Source organism: Convolutriloba macropyga, chromosome 14 (genome assembly GCF_964194025.1).
Source record: "Convolutriloba macropyga chromosome 14, txConMacr16.3, whole genome shotgun sequence".
Lineage (NCBI taxonomy): Eukaryota > Metazoa > Xenacoelomorpha > Acoela > Convolutidae > Convolutriloba > Convolutriloba macropyga.
This window is the reverse complement of record NC_134481.1, coordinates 40,357,846-40,377,391: the sequence shown is the minus strand read 5'-3', so window position 1 is coordinate 40,377,391 and position 19,546 is coordinate 40,357,846. Positions and strand designations below refer to the sequence as shown.

Below are 19,546 nucleotides of genomic sequence, written 5' to 3'. Positions count from 1 at the left end.
AATTATGGTATGATGGCATTGTTTAGTTCAATTAAGCTTGAAACTAGTGGTGGTAGGACTATTGAATATATAGATCATTGTCATCCTAATCTATTGATGTATAAGTTATTAACTAGTACTGATGATGATTATGAGAGTGGTTTTGTTAGAAATCAGGGCAATAGAGATAGTCAACTTAAAGGTGACCATATTGCTGTAGAACGAGGTCATATGTATATGATGGTTAAGATGAGTGATCTATTTGGTTTCATAAATGATTTAGAAAAGATTATATATGGTTTAGGATTTAAACTAATATTAAAAAGAAATAATAATGATAGAGCTCTATATAGAGTTAATGCTAATCCTGGTGCAGTTGTCAATGATGGTAATATAGAAATTAGAGATATATCATGGTGTGTGCCTAGTATTGATCCTAGTAATGATAATAGAATTATTGTGCAAAAGGGTTTTGAGTAAAAAGAATAATGTAGACTTCGGCTATTGTGAAAAAAAGACATTTTATAAGATTGTACCCAATGCTACTAATTTCCTGTTTGATCTAGGTATGGAAAGTGGTATGGAAAAACCGCAATATATAATAGTTGGTTTTGAAAATAATAATGTTAATGAACAAACTCATGATGCAAGTACATTTGATGTAATGAATGTTACTGAATGTTATTGTAAGATTGGTAGTGAGTTTTATCCCGAGGATAAAATGAACATTAATTATGAAACCAATAATTATAATGAGGCTTTTAAAGAGATTGTTAGCTTTAATAATGATTATAATGGGTTACCACATAATATAAAACCGTATATAAATCATAGAACATTCAAAAGTAATTATAGAATATATGTATTCGATACTAGATATCAAAGGGATCATATAGGTCCACAACCAATACAACTTAATTTTAAATTTAGTGCTGCAGTTGCCGATGTTATATATCATGCGTTAGTATTAACTAGAAAGGTTATTAGTGTGAATAGTGATGGAAATAAGATGGTTGATATTATATCATAATTATAATTAAGTCTTAATTATAATTATAATTTTAGATATAACTCTAGCGATAATTTTAATTATAGTATAATATAGTTATTGTTATAATTATATACTTATACTTATACATAACCATATACTTATACTTATATTTATAGCTAGTCAGCTCTAATTATTACTCTTGTTAATACCTAACTATTTCTTATTAGTATTAACAAAACCTTTAGCATAAATAATATCTAATTTCTTTTATTCTCTAGAGCTAAGCCTCCAGCTTCAAACTTAATCTTAGCCTTGGGCCTAACCTTAGGCTTAGACTTAATAGCAACAAAGGGATTATACTTTTTAACTTCCATTATTTTTTATATATAGAAATGAGTCTTTTAAATAATTTCAAAACTAATTCATATTGTGTTGGAGGTAGACATTATAGTGGTACTGTTAATATAAGAGGAGCTATTACTTCAAAAGGAACTAAGATGTTAAAAGGTAATTGTGTTTTATTTAGAAGGAATAAATCAATGACAGTATCTGATGCAACAATAGAAGCAGAAGGACTTAAAGATTTCTTTAAAAGTGTTGGTAGGGCTACAGTTAACTTTGGAAAGAAAGTAGCTAATAATCCAGTAAGAGCGTTAGAAATAGCAAGTAAAATAGGAAATGCAGCTGCATCTAGAAACCCTAAAGCAGCTCTAGCGGCTACACCTGATTTAATTAAATTTGCAACTACTGGTGAAGGTATAAAGGTAGTACAAAAAGGTAGATGGTTATACTTAGGTACAAAGAAAAGATAATTATTTGATTATAATTATGATTATGTTATGTTTATGATTATGATTATGATTATGATTATGATTATATTATGATTATGATTATAACTAAGATTATGATTATATATTTATCGATCTGCGAAGCAGGTTCCCTGATCGGTGTAACCGCTTCGCGGATAAATATTCATACTAATATTATTATTACTAAAAACATTGTTTTTACTAAGCACTAATATCTTTAATCGAAAAAAATACTCAGCTTGTTTTTCTTGTTCTTCTTATAATCCTCATATAACTTAACAAATTCATTATACTCATCATTATCTATTTTATTATCATTCATTGATTTAGTATATAGTTTATTAAACTTATCACTAAACTGTTCACTTAAAATATACATTTGTTATTACTTTATAATTTTATTTCTAATTTTAGTATTAATTGTTTTTGATAACGAACCACAAACAGTTGCTGTAGCAAAAGCTGTTGGTATAGAATAAGCTAATCCTATACCTGTTAATGAAACTGATGTTGTTGTTGCAGTTGTTGCTATTGATGATAATACTATTTCTGTTATCTCAGCTATGTTAATATAATTCTTATATCTACTTAACTTTTTATTATAGTTATTAATTTCAGTTTCATAATAATTTCTAATATCTTTTATAATGTTAATATTGTTGTTAAATTTATTATTAGCTTGAATCTTTTCATTTATGTATTGTTCATTGACGGATGACAAGTTGGGATATAATAATCTCTCACTCGGTGCTGTTGGTTGACTCATTTTCAGCAGTAAAAAAACCCTAATATCTTTCATTATATCTTCTTGTTTAAAATTATAATACTTCTCTAGTCTTTCTTGTTCTCTGTTGTCTACTAGCCCACTTTCTAATAACATAGCTATTATATAATTTATAACTATCTTCATCATTAATATATGGTTTTCTCTTAAACCTCTCCATCTATCAACACATGCGTCAACCAATTGAATATTAGTAATTGATTGATTAAACTTATTGTTATCAAACTCTACTTTTAGTTCATTATATTTAGAAATGTTATCAGCTGAAATTTTATTGGCAAAATGAACAATATTAATTTCAATTTCAGTCACCTTATTGGCTAATGTTGTTATATTAGATGAGTTAAGAGAAACTAGTTCAACTGTATCACCATCAATCCATACAGTATCTCCATTGCTTGTAGATGATGGCAAAGCAATAATGTTTGCATTTAGTCGGTCAATTGTAACTTCTTCAAATTTACCTTTTCTTAGTTCAGTTATGTTTCTACTTAAAATGTCTATTTTATTAGAAGAGGATAATAAGTTATTGTCACAATACTCTTTATTAACAACATCTTTTTCATCTATCGGAGGATGTACATTTGTAATTTTATAGGTATCCTTCATATCAATATCATCATTATCTTCTAGGAACAACCCACGAGTCTTACTTAGTGTTAAGTTGTTTGTTGATGTTGATGTTGATTTATGTTTAGCTTGATTGAATCTGTTTCTTGTCATTATTTATTTTAAGAAATATATTTAATGATTCTAAAACTTTATTATTAGATTCAAAATCAAACTCGGATTTTAATAGTTCCTGTTCATAATATTTACCTTCTATTATCTCACCATTAATATATTCTATTTTATATGTTGGTGGATGTGTTTTTAGAACTTCATTAATTTTAAACAATTCTCTATTCCAATTAGAAGTGTAACCTTTAGAGAAGATATTACGTTTATCTACATTTCTAACATAATCACCAACTTTAAATTTTGGTGTTGCTTTGGTAGAATTAATCTGCGAAGCTGTTTCACTGATATAGTATTTAACTTTATCAGGATTATTAGAAGCATCAACTGGTGTCATATTAATTGTTGAGTGAATGTTATTGTTATATGTTACAACAGCATCATTTAATATATTTACCCAATTACCATCACCATTGATGAACATAGGTTTATTTATTATGTGTAATAATGTTCTATTAAATCTCTCTATGAATACAGCCTTTAAATCACTATAAGTAGAAAATAGCTCTATCTGCGAAGCAGTTTCGCTGATCCCTGAAGCGGCTTTGCCGGTTCCATATTCTTTAAGTAAAGATTTAAATGTTTTATTGTAAAACTCACTACCTCTATCTACCCATAACTTTTCTGGTTTTCTTCCTTCTGATAGGATTGTCTTAAAACCATTAGTTATAGATAAACCCAATTTATTCTTTAATGGAATAGCCCATGCATATTTTGTGAATATATCTTTAACTGTTAATATAAACTTACAATTATTATTGTATTTACTTAGAGATGACTTATCAATTAAATCAGCTGACCATGTTTCATCTTTATATAATGGTATCATTCTTTGTCTTCTAAACTTTGTTATTCGAGGACTGAATACTTCTTCAGCTAGTTGTTGTTACTTTTCTATCGTTTTATTTATGGACATAGTCATCTGCGAACGAGCTCTGCTCGTGGCTAGCCGAGCAGGTTCCCTGATAGCTTCGCTCATGGACGTAGTCATGGTTTCACCTATTTACCATAATTAAAAACAAAATTATCTAGTTGCTCTTGATTAATAATATTCATAGATAATAGTTGCTTAGATATATCTAGCATTTCATCATATAATACATCATGACCAGCTTTTGTTTCTAGTATTAATAATTCTAGTCTTTCTATCAGGGAACCTGCTTTGTAGATTAAATTATTTGGGTTGCCATTTAATCCCCTACCATATACATCATCTTTTGCCCCTATTATACGTTTTATTGCTCTATATCTAGCACTTCTCTTATCACCCCTTCCTATATCATATCCAATATCAAATAAAAACCTTTTAATTTTGTTTTCATCTTCCTGGATTTCACCATATTTTATATCGGGGTTAGTAGGAAAGTTTATAAACTCAGCTGACAATTCATATAAATTATCCTTAACTATAAATGCATTTTCTTGGTAAATTAAATTAACACCGATCATTTCAAATTCACCAATATCTAAATTTCCGAACTTTAACTTTAATTGGGGATTAGATTGAACTGACATTAAATTAATAATTTGAGCCGTGTCTTTATCTACTAACATTCCGGGTTTATCTCGAGCTTCCTCTACAGCTTTGCCATTGGACTTCATTAAAGCTTCATTAAACTGGGAACCAGCTTGCTCGATCTGCGAAGCAGTTTCACCAATCATCTTAGTTTGTTTATCTAACTCTTGATTTTGCCAATGTTTTGCTCTTAATGTTTGTTCACTTAATGCTAGATTCTGTTCATTGTTTGCGTTTATCTGCGAAGCAGTTTAACTGATAGTTTTAGTTAAAAGATCGAATAACTCTTCTATTTCAATATAATATTCTTGTTGTTTTAATTTATCTTCTAATCTATTTCTTCTGTTTTGTTTTTCTAGATCGTTTAATTCTATAAGTTTATCTAGTTTAGTCATTTTATATGTATTGAAAAATTATAATAAGAGTAAAAAATGGATAATAAAAACAACTTCTCTCTTAATCTAAAAAGATGTTTAGCTTGTAAAAGACGTTGTAATACTATAGATGAGTATATTGATCATATTAAGGAACCAAATCATGATGATTTAATAATTTCAACTTATTCTAAATATGTAGATGGGATTAAGAAGATAATAAAGTTTGTAGAATATAATAAAAATATAATAGCTGGAGCTACACTATATAAGAATACAATCATGGGAGACATTATGGAAAAATATATGGCTCAGATAATGATTTATAATATACTAACTACCAACCATATGGATGTAATGATTGAATTAGGTCTATAATTATTTGTTATAAAAATTAACAAAGCTCGTTATATAATATAATAGCAACTTCAATTAACTTTCTATCATCATTAATGGTTAGTTCTAGAATATTATTAACCAGTAGGTCTTTGTCTCCATCTAATGATCTGCGTAGTTTGGTAAACCGCGAACTTTGTTCGTTCCCTGACGCTTGGTGGATCATTTTTATTAAATCTCTTTTGAATAGATATAGATTCTCATCATGAGGATAGATTTTAATATTATTTACATAAAATCTTTTATCATCAAATGTGTTTAGACTAATCTTACTTGTTTTTGTTGTTGTCATGTTATCACCAACTTTTTGTATTCTACATTCATCTACACTTCTCTCAGTGTTATATATTAGTGCATTATAATACTTTTCGTGTTTAGCATTGTTACAATTCTTTATTCCTTTCTCTTTAGTATTCTTAGGATAATTTTCAAAACTATATGTCTTTGGTGACAGGGCTATAAACTCTTCTATAACTTTACTACCTAATTCATGTTTAAATTTACCTGGAACTTTATTATTAGTTTTTATAGGTATGTATAGATTACTTAAGTCCATATGCTCATCACTAACTTTACCTTCAGTAAAACTCAATACAAAACTATCAGTATCCATATAATGGAGTTGTAAATCTTTGAGGGATGGTTGTAGAATATTATATAATTTATCATACATGTGTAATTTACTTAATTCTAAGATAGTAACACCTACATATACTGGAGAATCATATTCTATTTGTTTTTTTGTATATTCTATTTTGCTATAATCTCTATATCTAGTTATTCACTTAAATGTTGGTTTACTTACACTTTTCATTATCTTTTCTTCATCATGCAAGAATTTGCTTTGAAAGAAGTGTAGAGGATTCATGCACATTCTTCCATATAATGAGTTATTCATTAATTTCCTTACATCCTTTTCTGCTTCAGTTTTAGCTGTTGCTCTTTTATTTGTACTGTTTTGAATTTAATCTCTACATATATAATCTTGTTTAAATTTAATTACTCTATGTATTTTTGTTACTTTTACTCCCATCTTAACATAGAACTTCAACATCCTATAATGAACCATATATTCTGTTTTGTTGTTTTGGTCTAAGATTAATTTCTCGGATCTTGCTTTACTTTTCTCTCTTTGTCGGTATCCCAATTCATTATCATTTATCTTTCTTTTTATTAGGCATTAGTGCTAACTGTTCTGTTCTCTCTTTACATTCATTAGTATAATCAATATCACAAACTATATAGTAACCATGATCACTATCATCTGGAGTTTTCAATATTCTATCGAGGAAAGCGCTTGGTTTGCCACGGACGAAGTCCGTCCGCGGATCTAGAGTAGTAGTAGTAATAAACTCAAATCCTTATAAGGTAACTTTTGCATCATTGCATAACCATATAGGTTGTTTGCGTCTATGTACCAGATGGTCCTACCATCACTGTTATCTATATATCTATTACCTATTATGCCGCATATACCACCTCTCTTTGCTCCAACAAAATCATCTAGCATTTGTTTATCTTGTAATGTATCTAATGTTACACCGCTTGACATTAACCAACAGTCAAAACTATAACCCGGGAGACTAACGTAATGTAGTGGATTGAGCTTGAATTCTTTCATACTTAGTTTAACATATTCATTCATGCAATAGTCTAATATTTCGACATCATTCTGTAAATACTCTATAGTTAGATCTTTACCAGTTTTATGACTGTTTTCATTATTAAAGTTATCTACTTCTTCTTGTGTTGGTAATTTATTATGTAGTGAGGATTCGAAGTCTTCTATTTTTAGATTACCTATAGCTTCTTGGTAGGTAGCTTTGCTACTATACGACTTGGTCTTGGTTCTCAATGACTCTAAACCAAAGTATTCATATGGATATAATGTTTTAGTTTTACATCCGTATATCTTTGCCATTTGATCTAGAGGCATAGCTAAGAAGTTATAACTGTCTAAGAATTTGAGACAACCAATGCTAAACATCTTAGATTTACCAGCAGCTAGTGGTATGTTATCTATTTTTCTTTTATCATTATTCTGTTTAAAGAGTTCACTGTATAGTAGGTTGAAGTCATAGCCAGAGCCATTATGGAATATTACTGGAATGAAGTTTTGTTGTTTGTATCTTAGATTACATATTTTACATGCTGGTCTTCTATATTTACCAGTTTCATGGCAATGTTCTCTTACTTTATTAATACATGTTTTACTGCAGATATGACAAGTGTTATTAGTTTCATGATATAATTTATCTTCTTCTGTGAATATCATCTTTTCATTATGTTTGAAATTATTCTCAGTTTCTATTTCTGATAGATCTCTAGCAAATCTTTTGATGCAGCCTAGACCGAAGTAGTGTTTGAAGTTACCTTGCCAGGTGTAACCCACAGCTATTGGAATATGTTCAGCTATTACATATTTACAATCATTAGTTGTAACTTCAACAATGCAACATTCTATATCGGCAGTTATAATAATTTTTATATTCTGACGTTTGTGTTCATTTTTAAAAGTAATATGTGTTTTCTTAGGACAAACAATCTCTGGTTTGAATGAGGTGCTGCATTCGTGTTTATCATATTTAATTTGTGAGTTAAACCAATAGGTACACCTATCGCAATAATAGAATTTGTGATTCATTCTATTTGGTCGTTCTAACAGGGTTTCTATATTTTTTATTAGGGCACAGTGTTCTATTTGACCATTACTCCAAACTAGTATTCTTACATCTTTTCTATCTTTATTAAAATCATCCACTTGTTTAAACAATTCTATTTTACCATTACCACAAGGTGTGTATACCCGAATATTATTATTATACAATTTCTGTATTCTTATTATATAAGCAAAATCATCTTCATGTTGTTGTCTTGGTTCAATTAGTTTATCTACATATTTACTTTCTCGAGTTGCATGGTGTGGGGCGGGATGTAGCCAAGCAGTTATAGTTAGTTGTAAGCAGTTGTATTTATAACTACGTATATTTAATATTAATCTAGAGTTTTTGAGATCTGGAGGTAAATCTATGTAACTACCAATAGATGCTTTTCCAAGAAACTCAAAATCATAACCATAAACTTCATATATTTCCTTTTCGAAATCTAGCCACCGATTGAAGTCACCATATTCATATATTGCCTTATTATTAATATAATCAGTAATGAAGAATATTTTAGTAGTTTTAACTTCTTCTTTGGTTCTCTTCTTATAATCATATTCAGCCGTGATCTTATATTTAAAACTCTTAACTTTACGAAACTGGTAACAGTTTTTAATTTCTTCTAAAGAGTAATTAGTTGCTTAGTCTATATCTTCAATGTAATTCCCACCTTTATCAGTAATATAAAATTCTCTCATTTTCTGACTTGAGTTTATATCGAAGTCTTCTGTGTTTTCTAGGTACATGATATTGTGACTATATGAATGAGTAGTTAGAGCTACTTTACTTCTAAATTCTTCATGACATTCTTTACATATATACCTAATCTTAGAATAGATATTGTTTTCAGTTTCAGTTTCTGATTTAGTTACGGTTTCCGATTTAGTTTCAGTTTTACTTTCAGTTTCAGTTATACGTTTAGTTTCAGTTTTACTTTTAGTTTTAATAATATAATCATCTTCATCCGGATTATACACCCTCTCTAAGATTTCTTCTTCTTCAGACTCAAACATTTTCTCCAATAATTCCTTATGTTTGAGATCGTATGATTGATGTCTGTATAAACCCTTCTTTGTTTCAAAGGATATATTACAGACATCACAGAAGTTTATGACATTAGTATTAGTTGATTGAGACATGATGTATTTTTTAGGGAAAATAATTAAAAAATAATTTTTGAAAAGAAAAAATGAAATGTAATAAATGTATAAATAAATCTTGGAAAGAATGTTGTAATATTTGTAAAGAGTTAGAATATTCTTGTTATGTTTGTAAAAATATGGTTAAAGTTAAAGATTATATAGAACATTTGGGATATCATTATTCTGATCCTGATCAATATCTAATATGTAGTATGTGTAAGGTTTTTAAACATATATCACTATATAGATTTAGAAATAGGAAATGTAGACTATGTATTTATCTTCATAAATATAGATATGGTCACACTAGAAATCAATTCAGATAGCATGTTTATAAGTATAATATTCAAATAAACTAATTCTTCTTCTTTTAATTTATATGAGAAGTATATTGATTCCTTTTTTCTGAATAGATGCTAGATCTAGAATAAATAAAGGAAGATAATAATTCTTGACTAATTCATAGAATAATAATTTTAATTTTTATCAAATTTTAGAGCTAACATGTAGTAGTGGATGAAACAGGGCTTACAGAAATCAGTAAAAATTGGCCCGATTCGACATGCGCGATTAGCGCTTGGAGAAAGGGTCAAATTTTTGCTGGTGGCTGGAAGCCCTGTTTTATGCAGGGCTTCCAGCCACCAGCAAAAATTTGACCCTTTCTCCAAGCGCTAATCGCGCATGTCGAATCGGGCCAAATTTTACTGATTTCTGTAAGCCCTCTTTTATCCACTACTGACAATTTGGAAAAGGTTTCAAAGCAGGAAAAGTTTCAAATGTAATTGGCTCTAAAAATTTCGACCCTTAAGCCTCAAATTTTGTTCGAATTTGTTCCAATTTGTTACGACAAAGAAGGGTGTCTAAAAATTATCAAGTAGTCCATATTGCTGCTATAAACAGTAGACAAAATGGAAAGTTCTGTGGATTTTTCCTTAGGGAAAAGCCCGTCAAGATTTCATTTCTCAATGCCCAATTTCGTTCTGTGCTTGTCAAGCGAATATTACTATCTTTAAGTGTAAGAAGGCGGCTGCTCAATAGCTCTGAATTGATACGAAAACGAAAAATCTGTAGCACTCTTGTCAGCCTTTTTTCTGGAATTCATCCAATAAGCGCCAATCCAAAATTTATTGCATTGGGAAAAATTGTGAAACTTTTCGTTTTCTTTACAACTTTTCTCTTTTTTTTTTACAAATTTTACAAAATAAAATGGAATTGGGACGTTAAAAGATCTTGTTGGTGTTGTCCAAAAGATTATTGGTCTCAGATTTCAAGTTTTACAGAAAAAAATACAGATTTTCATTTCCTTATTGTTGATAATTCGGGATGACCTTAGTATTAAAGTATTAACTTTATACCTTGGCCTCCAGTCACCTTTCTCACAAATTCATTTCTCTCTAGCATTTCATTTCACACAACCAACATATAAATATTCGGTAATTCGTGTGTTATTAGAGTAACCCCTGTGCTCGACGGCTGCACAGACCAAGGTCCATGTACTGCTAACTACGCTGGGAGCAAAAAAGAATTCAGCTCAGTACCTGCAAACGTCCAATACGTCATAAAATACTGGGTCGTGGCACCTGACTTGGGCAACATCAAAAGTCCGGGAAAGGAAGTAACGTATGACTACCGAGACATTTCAATCACAGGTTAACTTAGTTAAGAAATTTGTAAACATATTTATAACAAAAAACATTTGATCATGTTACAAGTACAACGCACCCAGGTCGAGGTTCAGACCGAACGATTTCGTCTCTGATCAGACCGTTCCATACAAAAATCACTTCTAATTATAACGACCCAGGCGGAAGTAATCTCCAATCAGACTATCGTGTACTCGAAACTCCGTGTGCGCTCAAAAACCTCTTCTGATCGGAAAATCTTACGGTCAGAGATAAAAACTGATCAGACTCAAGTACGCTCGAAATTCCATCTGATAGGACTCAAGTGCGCTAATAATCGCCTCTGATAGGACTCAAGGATCGACTTAATCAGAGAATGATTATAAAAATGAGCAAATCTCTGAAAATCCCAACAAAATGTTCGTTTCGGGTCGACCACAGAGAGCAGTGCAGTACTGAACCACTATAAATACAGAGACTGTATATTGACTTGTGTTCTTTCTTACTTGTACAGATTGTGTTCACAATCTACACTGATCAGTGTGTTTTTCAGTGTAGAATTGTATCTCTTTTATCCCTGTTTTGATCTTTACCACGCAATTATCAACCTAATTAACATTTTTGTATAACTCTTGTCATCCTAAAACCTTTGTTTTCAACGTGCTCTGATTATCAGCCCAAAATACACTGTTTTTAATATGTTTCAGTGCTGATTGTGCATAACACAACAGGCATATTCACACCGTACTACATCACACCACAACCATATTCACACCGTACTACCTCACACTACAGGCATATTCACATCATGCAACATCACAAAACAGGCACATTTACACCATACTTCATCATACCACAAGAATATTAACATTATACTTCATCAAATTACTGCTGAAAGAACAAAGAAAAGAACGACTGAACGCCAAAGAAAGAAGAAAGTTCAAGAGTATAACTGTTCTGGTTATGTGAATGCACGCTCCACGTTGCCTCTGAAGTGGAACCCGAAAGCACCCCAATCACTCCGTGTCAGCATCTAGTATCAGTGTCAGCAGTAGTATGCAGCGTGTATTTGGCTGTTAATTGTAATTGTCTTTACAAAAAGCACGCATTTTGCATGCTTTTCTGAAAAGCTCTGTCAGTTTAATCATTTTCAAAAAATTCACTGTACTGTTTTTACTATGAAATTACTCCGAACAGATGAAATTACTGCGAACAGTCTGAATAGTTGTTCTGTTTCATGTAAATTAGCTGTTTTAGTACTGGTTTTACAAGACACTATGGTAATACGCAAAATCAGTACTAAAAAATTCTGGGTGGTCAGCCCTGGAATTAATTTTTTCAAGATTTTTTTCAGCTAGATGAATTTTGGCAGAAAAGTTATCCGATATATTTTAGTTTTTTCCGTTTTCACCCGGCTTAGTTGGTGTACATTGTTCTCTGTTTGCAATATTTTTCCCTCCAACGCACATTGATGTAATATGTAATGGCACGTGCTCGTTAACTTGGGGAACTCTAACGCACGTGGGGGCACAAACGGATGGTAAAGATCCGATCACCACTGAAAATATTACCACCTGATTCTTTTTTGCCCAGTTGAAGTTATTGAGCATCTGGGTTTTTACTATAGGAGCTCGATAACCTCTCCTTTACAAAAGAGAGCCAATAATTTTGAATAATTTTGTTTTAAACCACGTTTTCAGTTTTCAAACTTAATAAGATTAGTTGAAGCTCAAACTGTTACCTCTATATGAGCGATCTTCAATTTTATTTAATTGGACTAATTTAGAATATGTTAAAATTTAGAAATGTTTCAATTTTGTCATTAGAGGCTTGTTAGTTTTGGTACGTTTGATTGAAACTTATCTTTCGTCACAAAAGTCGCTAAAATTTATAAGTTTACCGTCTAATAAACCCGAAGTATGAATTTCAAGTCTCTGTCCTACCTAATTACATCCCGTGTCGCCGCTTCCTTGGTTCCATGCAAGGATCCTATATGCTGCATAAAAGGATCATATATACAAATCATAACGTATTTCTTAGTACGATCCTTGCATGGAACAATGGAAATCATTTATAATCTTTGCATGGAACCAAAGAAATGATATATGATCCTTGCATGGAACCGAGTAAATCATATATGATCCTTGCAGGAAACTTAGGAAATCACACATGATTCCTGAGTGAAAACCAGGAAAAAAATGTATGATTCTTGCGGGAAAACTAGAATTGAATTCACTCTTCACATTCCATAAGGCTTAAAAAACCAAAAAAAAAACAAGTTACGGAGAAACATGAGAACAAGGAACTCATACAACATTTTTGTGTGAATCCTAGGAAGCCATATTTGATTCTTGAATGAATTCCGGGAAACCATATATGATCCTTGCATGAAATCGTGGAAATCATTTATGATCCTTACGAGAAATCGAGGAATTAAATCACGAATAACCACTCACATTGCATCAACAACTCAGAAAAGCAATTTTTGTAGAAATATGAGAGCTAGAAAACACATGATTTTTGTATGAAACAGAGAAAATCATATTTAATCCTTGTATGAAATTGAAGAAATCATATATGATCCTTATAAGAAATCAAGGTTATCATAAAGATTCCCGTACGACGAGGAAGTAGTTGTTAGTCAAAATGATTTTTTTTAATTTATACAATAACGCGAAAGCTATGAAAAACACTCAAAATTCGTCAATTGGCGAGAAACATTTATAAAAAAATTGCAATAATAGAGTGCCGGAAAATGAAACTCAAGAAGTCGTTGCTAGGGTGACTATGGTTTATTTTTTACTCATTGAGCTTATCGCTGTTATGAATGGAGTCGTTTACATCAAATTTACTTTTTTGTATGAAACTTGTATGATTACCGGGAAATCATTCAAATCATATATGACCGTGTATGATTACCGCAAAAAACGAAATTCAGGAACACGTCGTTTGGGTGACTCTGGTGTGTTTTTTATACTAAAAGAGCGTTATAGTTGTTACGATTGGAATCGTTAACTCATTTAAAACTAAATTATTTTTTTTGTATGAAACTTGTATGATTACGGGGAAATCATACCAATTATATAGGACCGTGTATGATTACCGGGAAAAATCAATATCAAGAACTCCTTGTTGGGTTACTCTTGTATATTTTTTATTGATTGAGCGTTATAGCTGTTACGATTAGAGTGGTTTACAACTATTTCAATTTTTTGTATCAAATTTGTATGATTACGGGCAAGTCTTACAAATCATATATGACCTCGTATGATTACCGGGGATCATATATGACCTTGTATGAAATCAAGAAAAGTTGTATGATGGGCAAATCGGGATTACTACTAGATACAGGAGTATCGCGTTAGGTGTACTACGGAAACAACTCCGATAGGGAAAGGAAAAGATAAGACGACAGCTTAACTGCCGTTTGAATTGCATAAAGTATGAAGAAACAAAAAATGCAATTAAAAGACATTCAGTGCAGATTTTTAGAAAAGGTCAAAACATCAACGTTACGTAATGTGTGCAAAAAGACTAACATCAGATAACATAACTGAAGTGAATAAATGATATACTGGATCTCTCCCCCCCCCCCCCCCCAGTTTAGTGGGTTTATATCTTTTACGCACCCCAGGTGCATGTGCTATTTTTACATAGTAACGTGCTATATAACATCAGCAGCTAAAAAGAGGCGTAAATTTTGAAAGTTTTGTGCTGGTTTTGAGATTTTAGATTTTGGACCTTTTTGCCCCCCCCCCCCCAGCATATTGGTTGCATATTATTTGCCACCCCCCCCCCCGACACACGAGTTAACGTGCTGTTTAGTAACTTATTTTGAAATGACACGCGCTCTGTAACTGGGGGAACATAAGTAAACGGGTGGGGGGGGGGGGGGGGAGGGGGCACAATCGGAAAGGATCCGAGATTTAACCCTATGAAAGTTTTGGGCCACACGGCTTCGCCTCGGAGCTTGACAATTTCTTTTGACTACAACCCTGAGCCAATAATCATGAATCACGATGTCTTAACAAATTTGTGTTTCGAACTAAACACTTAAAATCAATTTGGATATCTGTGTGATGAGGCTGTTTTGGCGTAAGCCTTCCAGGATGATAAAAGGTCAACATTTGAAAAAGCTGATTTTTCTAAGTGAATTTCTAAAATTTGTTAATTTAGTTTTCTAAGCTGTTCTGTTCCATAAGGCCAGTTTTTAATACTAACCGCTGACAGTTCGAGAGCAAATTTTTAGATAAAAACAACATACTTTGTTAATTAATAGTTGTTATGGTTTTTAGAATACTACTTTTCGGTAATAATTGTTAATATAATTTACCAACCTCGTTAGCAACTCTATTAAACTGATGAATCTAAAAGCAGAACTCTATAATAAATTTGATACCGTCGGCTTTGATATATGGTCTGAGTCGATTCTCCAGACAGAGAAAAATAAATGTCAACGTTCGTTGGTTGTTCTGCCTGTAACCCAAACTGAGATTACAGACTGGACTGACTTATCAGAGCGTCCTAGACTGGAGGTCCGATTTTCGATCACTGCAGGTGCGTTATGCGTTCGAGGTGTGTTTTAAGCCATCTCTGATAAGACTATACAGAGATTCTGGCCAAACAAGTTACCGTTGCCCAGATTTTTGCCCAAACTTAGCCCAGGAGAAATTCCGATCACAGAACAAACTTTCGTGCAGTTAAAATGATTTCTGATCAGATCAGCAACAAATTTTTATTAAAATGGGCAAGGCAATTACGCTCACCCTAAGATTCGCGTTTGGAGATAAATTTTCGCTATATTTCATGTTTCTGGTCTTCGTCTTCGAACCAAAATTACTGCTTTATTGCCAAATAAACACGATAGGAAAAAGTCGATACTTTTTCGCAATCGCATCAATATCTGATCACAGACTTTTGTGCGCTTGAAATCGCTTCTAAGCTGAAGAGCGTACAATTGAGACCCCATTTGAAAGCTTTTGCGCACTTGAAACCTTGAAACAAACTCTGATTGGAAATTTGTGCGCTCAAATTAGCCTCTGGTCTGACTTTTGTGTTCTCAAGATTGTTTCAGGTCAGATCGACCTCCCAGACTGAAATAGTCTCTGATCATACCATGCCCAGACTTTTACCCGTGCGCTCCAATTTTGTGCGCAGACTGAGTACTTTGATGCTCACTTATGCTCACGGAAGTTCCTGTGATTCGAGGTTACTTAGGACTTAGGTTGTCGGGTCTGAGTCTCTCTTAACGGAAGTTAATTTTGTTAATTTGGAGGGTGACAGTCTGATCAGTTAAAACACTCACGTGCATATTTTAAATTGCCGAAAGTCTGCAGTGCCAGAAGTCAAAATGCCAGAAGTTGCTACTTAGCCAGAAGTTGAATTTCGTTGACTTTGGTCATTTTAAAACGAGCGTGTTTCGTGTTTTAAATGGTTAAGTGACACTGCAGAAGTCACATCGAAATTCTGACTTAATATGTCGAAACGGTTCGCGGTTCTCGATAAACGCCAGAAGTTCTCAGTTTCAAGCAGAGTCACGTAACTATTACTTCGCTTCTTCATGAGACCTGAGGTTGTTTGTGTGAGTGAAAAGAAACAAAATAAAAACATGCAATTTAAAAATGTGAAATGGAACCTGTGCTTTCTTTTTTTAGCTCAAGTTGCGACCGGTTTCACCGCGTATTGTCCTAATCGTCTGCCAGTTAGATTTACAGTATCTCCGACAGATGCAGCCGACTACCAGTCGATGAGGGTGTATCTAAAATCGCTAAATTCTAATTTGAATGATCTTTTGGCGGGTTCGACCATTACAGAGGTTGACACTGAATACGTGGACGAGTCTCTTACGTACTTGAAGGGTCTTGATGGAAATCAGAATTCATTCACGTTCTCCGTGAGTTTTTTTTAAAGTCTTGTGTGCGTGTGTAATCTGGATTTTCAGAGTAAGTAAACATATTTGACGTTTTTGACTGTTGGCATTTTTTTGAACTACTGACGCATGCTAATATTACATCATTTTTAATTCTTTTCAGACAATTATGACTGTTGACATTTAAAAAAAAATCAGAGGTACATAAATTTCAACATCAATTTTAAGTCTATTCATGTATAATTCAAAACAGACAGAAATTCAAATGCCCGTAAAAACACTCACAGAACAGGGCAATTTAAGTTGTAAAATTTATTTTTGAGCGTTTAATTTCAATGAAAAATTTAAAAATCTTGGTTAAAAATTATCAATTGAAAAGTTAACCTCAAAAGTACAGAGAAAAATAATCCAGAGTTAATTTTCAAATGTTTTTCGACACAATGGCGGAAAACAACAACAATTTTTTCATCGATTTAGCCCCGCGCAAAAGTTTTGAATGTGGACTAAGTACTCGTCCCAACTTAACAAAATTAATAAAATTATTCAAGTCAGAAAATTTGAACAGTCAAAATGTTTTTTAATTTTTGTCTCTAGTACATGTCAAGAAGAGTCGTTTTTCGTAACATTAACATTAATTCAAGACATTTTGATATAACTGGCAATTTTCTTTTATAAAATCAATCATAAATTCTTTTCAATTTTTTTTTCATTTTGGACTGAAACTTACGAGTTAATCATTCGACTTGAGGGTTCTTACAAGTTAACCATCTTTTATACAAAACTTGGAAGTTCTTGCAAGTTAACCATTCGGTCTCGACGCGGGAAGGTTCTAATTTAAATCCAAAATCCATTAAATGCTTTGTAGCTTATCAGATTTTAAATAATTTCTTTATTTGCTCTCTTCATATTTTCAGTCAACTCTAAATGTTTTTTCTCTTCCACTCGTTTTAGGTGAGTTGAATAGAAGAAATTGGCAAATAAAAATATCCTGTCGTTGATCGATACTTGATTTAAGCTCTCCTATTTCACCTTTCATTATGCAAGATTTTTGCATTGATTTTTGCACTGATCTTTGCAATGGTTCACTTTAAAAGTTCTCTTTTTTTTGCGGTAGTCATTATAATGTAGGTCAAAATTATACTGCGGCAATAGCTCATGGTATGCCAATCATTGTGTTGGTATAATTTCCCAGAATTTAAAATCTTTGAAATATATTGAGGCTTCATATCATGTCGAACCGTGTGAAAATTTTAAATATCGTGATTAAATACTAATAGGATCCTCATGCGTTTCAATTTTTTATGTTACCAAGAAGTTACAAAAATATGTAATATTTACAATAAAAAAATTGCGAAACAAGTTGTTACAGCATTTCAAGGAAGTGAAGAAAGAAAGCACACAGTTGTTCAAGAGTCTTTACGATATATAGTTACTCTTCAAATTCATAAGATGGCGTCATTAGAGGCGTGTAGCCTAATCAAATGGATGTCAATGAGATGTAAAAAACAAATTTTGACTCCAATAAGCGCAAGTTAGATAGCTTAGAAAAAAATTGTAGACAATTAGTAATTGAAAATGCAGAAAACAAAATTGAAATGGAAGAGTTGCACAATTTTTGCTCTTTTAAAATAGAAATCAGGTTAGAATTTGATTTTCAAAAGGTAAGAATTTTATTGAAGAAGTTTGTGAAGAATAGGGTAATATCCATTGTCAATCAGTTGATGGAAATCAAAACACAGAATGTAGCCGAATCAATATTCCTTTATCTTTTGTCAATTATATTTAGTATTCAATTGACCTCGAGGCTATCTTCAATAACAGGAAGAAAAAAATCTCTACCAAAAAATTGAATAAAAAATAAAGGTGTTTTAGATCAATTTTTCAAACGAAAAACTCACTTTTCGCTGGAATTGTCTTTTCAGAATTGTTTCCAGCTTCTTTTCCATGTAAAATTTAATGCGTAATTTTTGTGACCTTTTTGGATCACCACAAAACAAACATGAGCATGAAACAATTACTTTAAATACGGGAACTGACTATATTTGAAATTCAATCTACCTTATTAGTTAAAATAAAAAGAAATTTTTTTAGAGAACAACAAATTTGTAAAATTTGCGGATAAACTTCGCAGAAAAAAGGTGATTTTTCAAACAAAATGTTTGAATTCTGGAATACAAGTTGATATCAGAGCTGAAGGGACACTTGCTACATTAACTCAGAGCATAGTTCTTTCAGAACACAATTCACTCTCCCATCAGTCATCACGAAACAGTTATATTTCTTGTAGAATTAGTGGAAGGCTTCGTTATGTCGAGATAAGAGACTTCGTCACCCTAAATAGCGTCAAAAAATTATCGGTTTTGTTTTGAAAATCATTGCATTGAAGAGATACAATCAAGCAAGAGGAGCGTCCGCTTATTCTTTTCTCATTTTCAAAAGAAGTTCAAAACCACAAAATGTGTTTCATGATGCAATCAAAGACAAGTTTTTGGGTATTGATTCTAATGTGTCCTACTTGTCAACTTTCTGAATTCCTTTGAGAATTAGTAGGAATTAGAAAAAATGCGCTCAAGGACATTCAAAGAGTTTTTCTGTGTTGTTTTTTTTTTGCGTGTATTCTTTGTTTTTTCAACTCAATTTTTTGTTGATTAAATAATTTTTTA

The 19,546-nt window shown here is 31.8% G+C and overlaps 1 protein-coding gene across 1 annotated transcript in view; it reads left to right on the top strand.

Annotated features, from left to right (window-relative positions):
• LOC142352932 (uncharacterized) overlaps positions 1-19,546 on the top strand; it is a 58,881-nt gene that overhangs the window by 21,746 nt on the left and 17,589 nt on the right. Inside the window, exons 8-9 of the mRNA XM_075405089.1 lie at positions 10,845-11,041; positions 16,669-16,907. Coding sequence (XP_075261204.1) covers positions 10,845-11,041; positions 16,669-16,907 — 436 coding nt within the window. The remainder of the gene's footprint in view (positions 1-10,844; positions 11,042-16,668; positions 16,908-19,546) is intronic.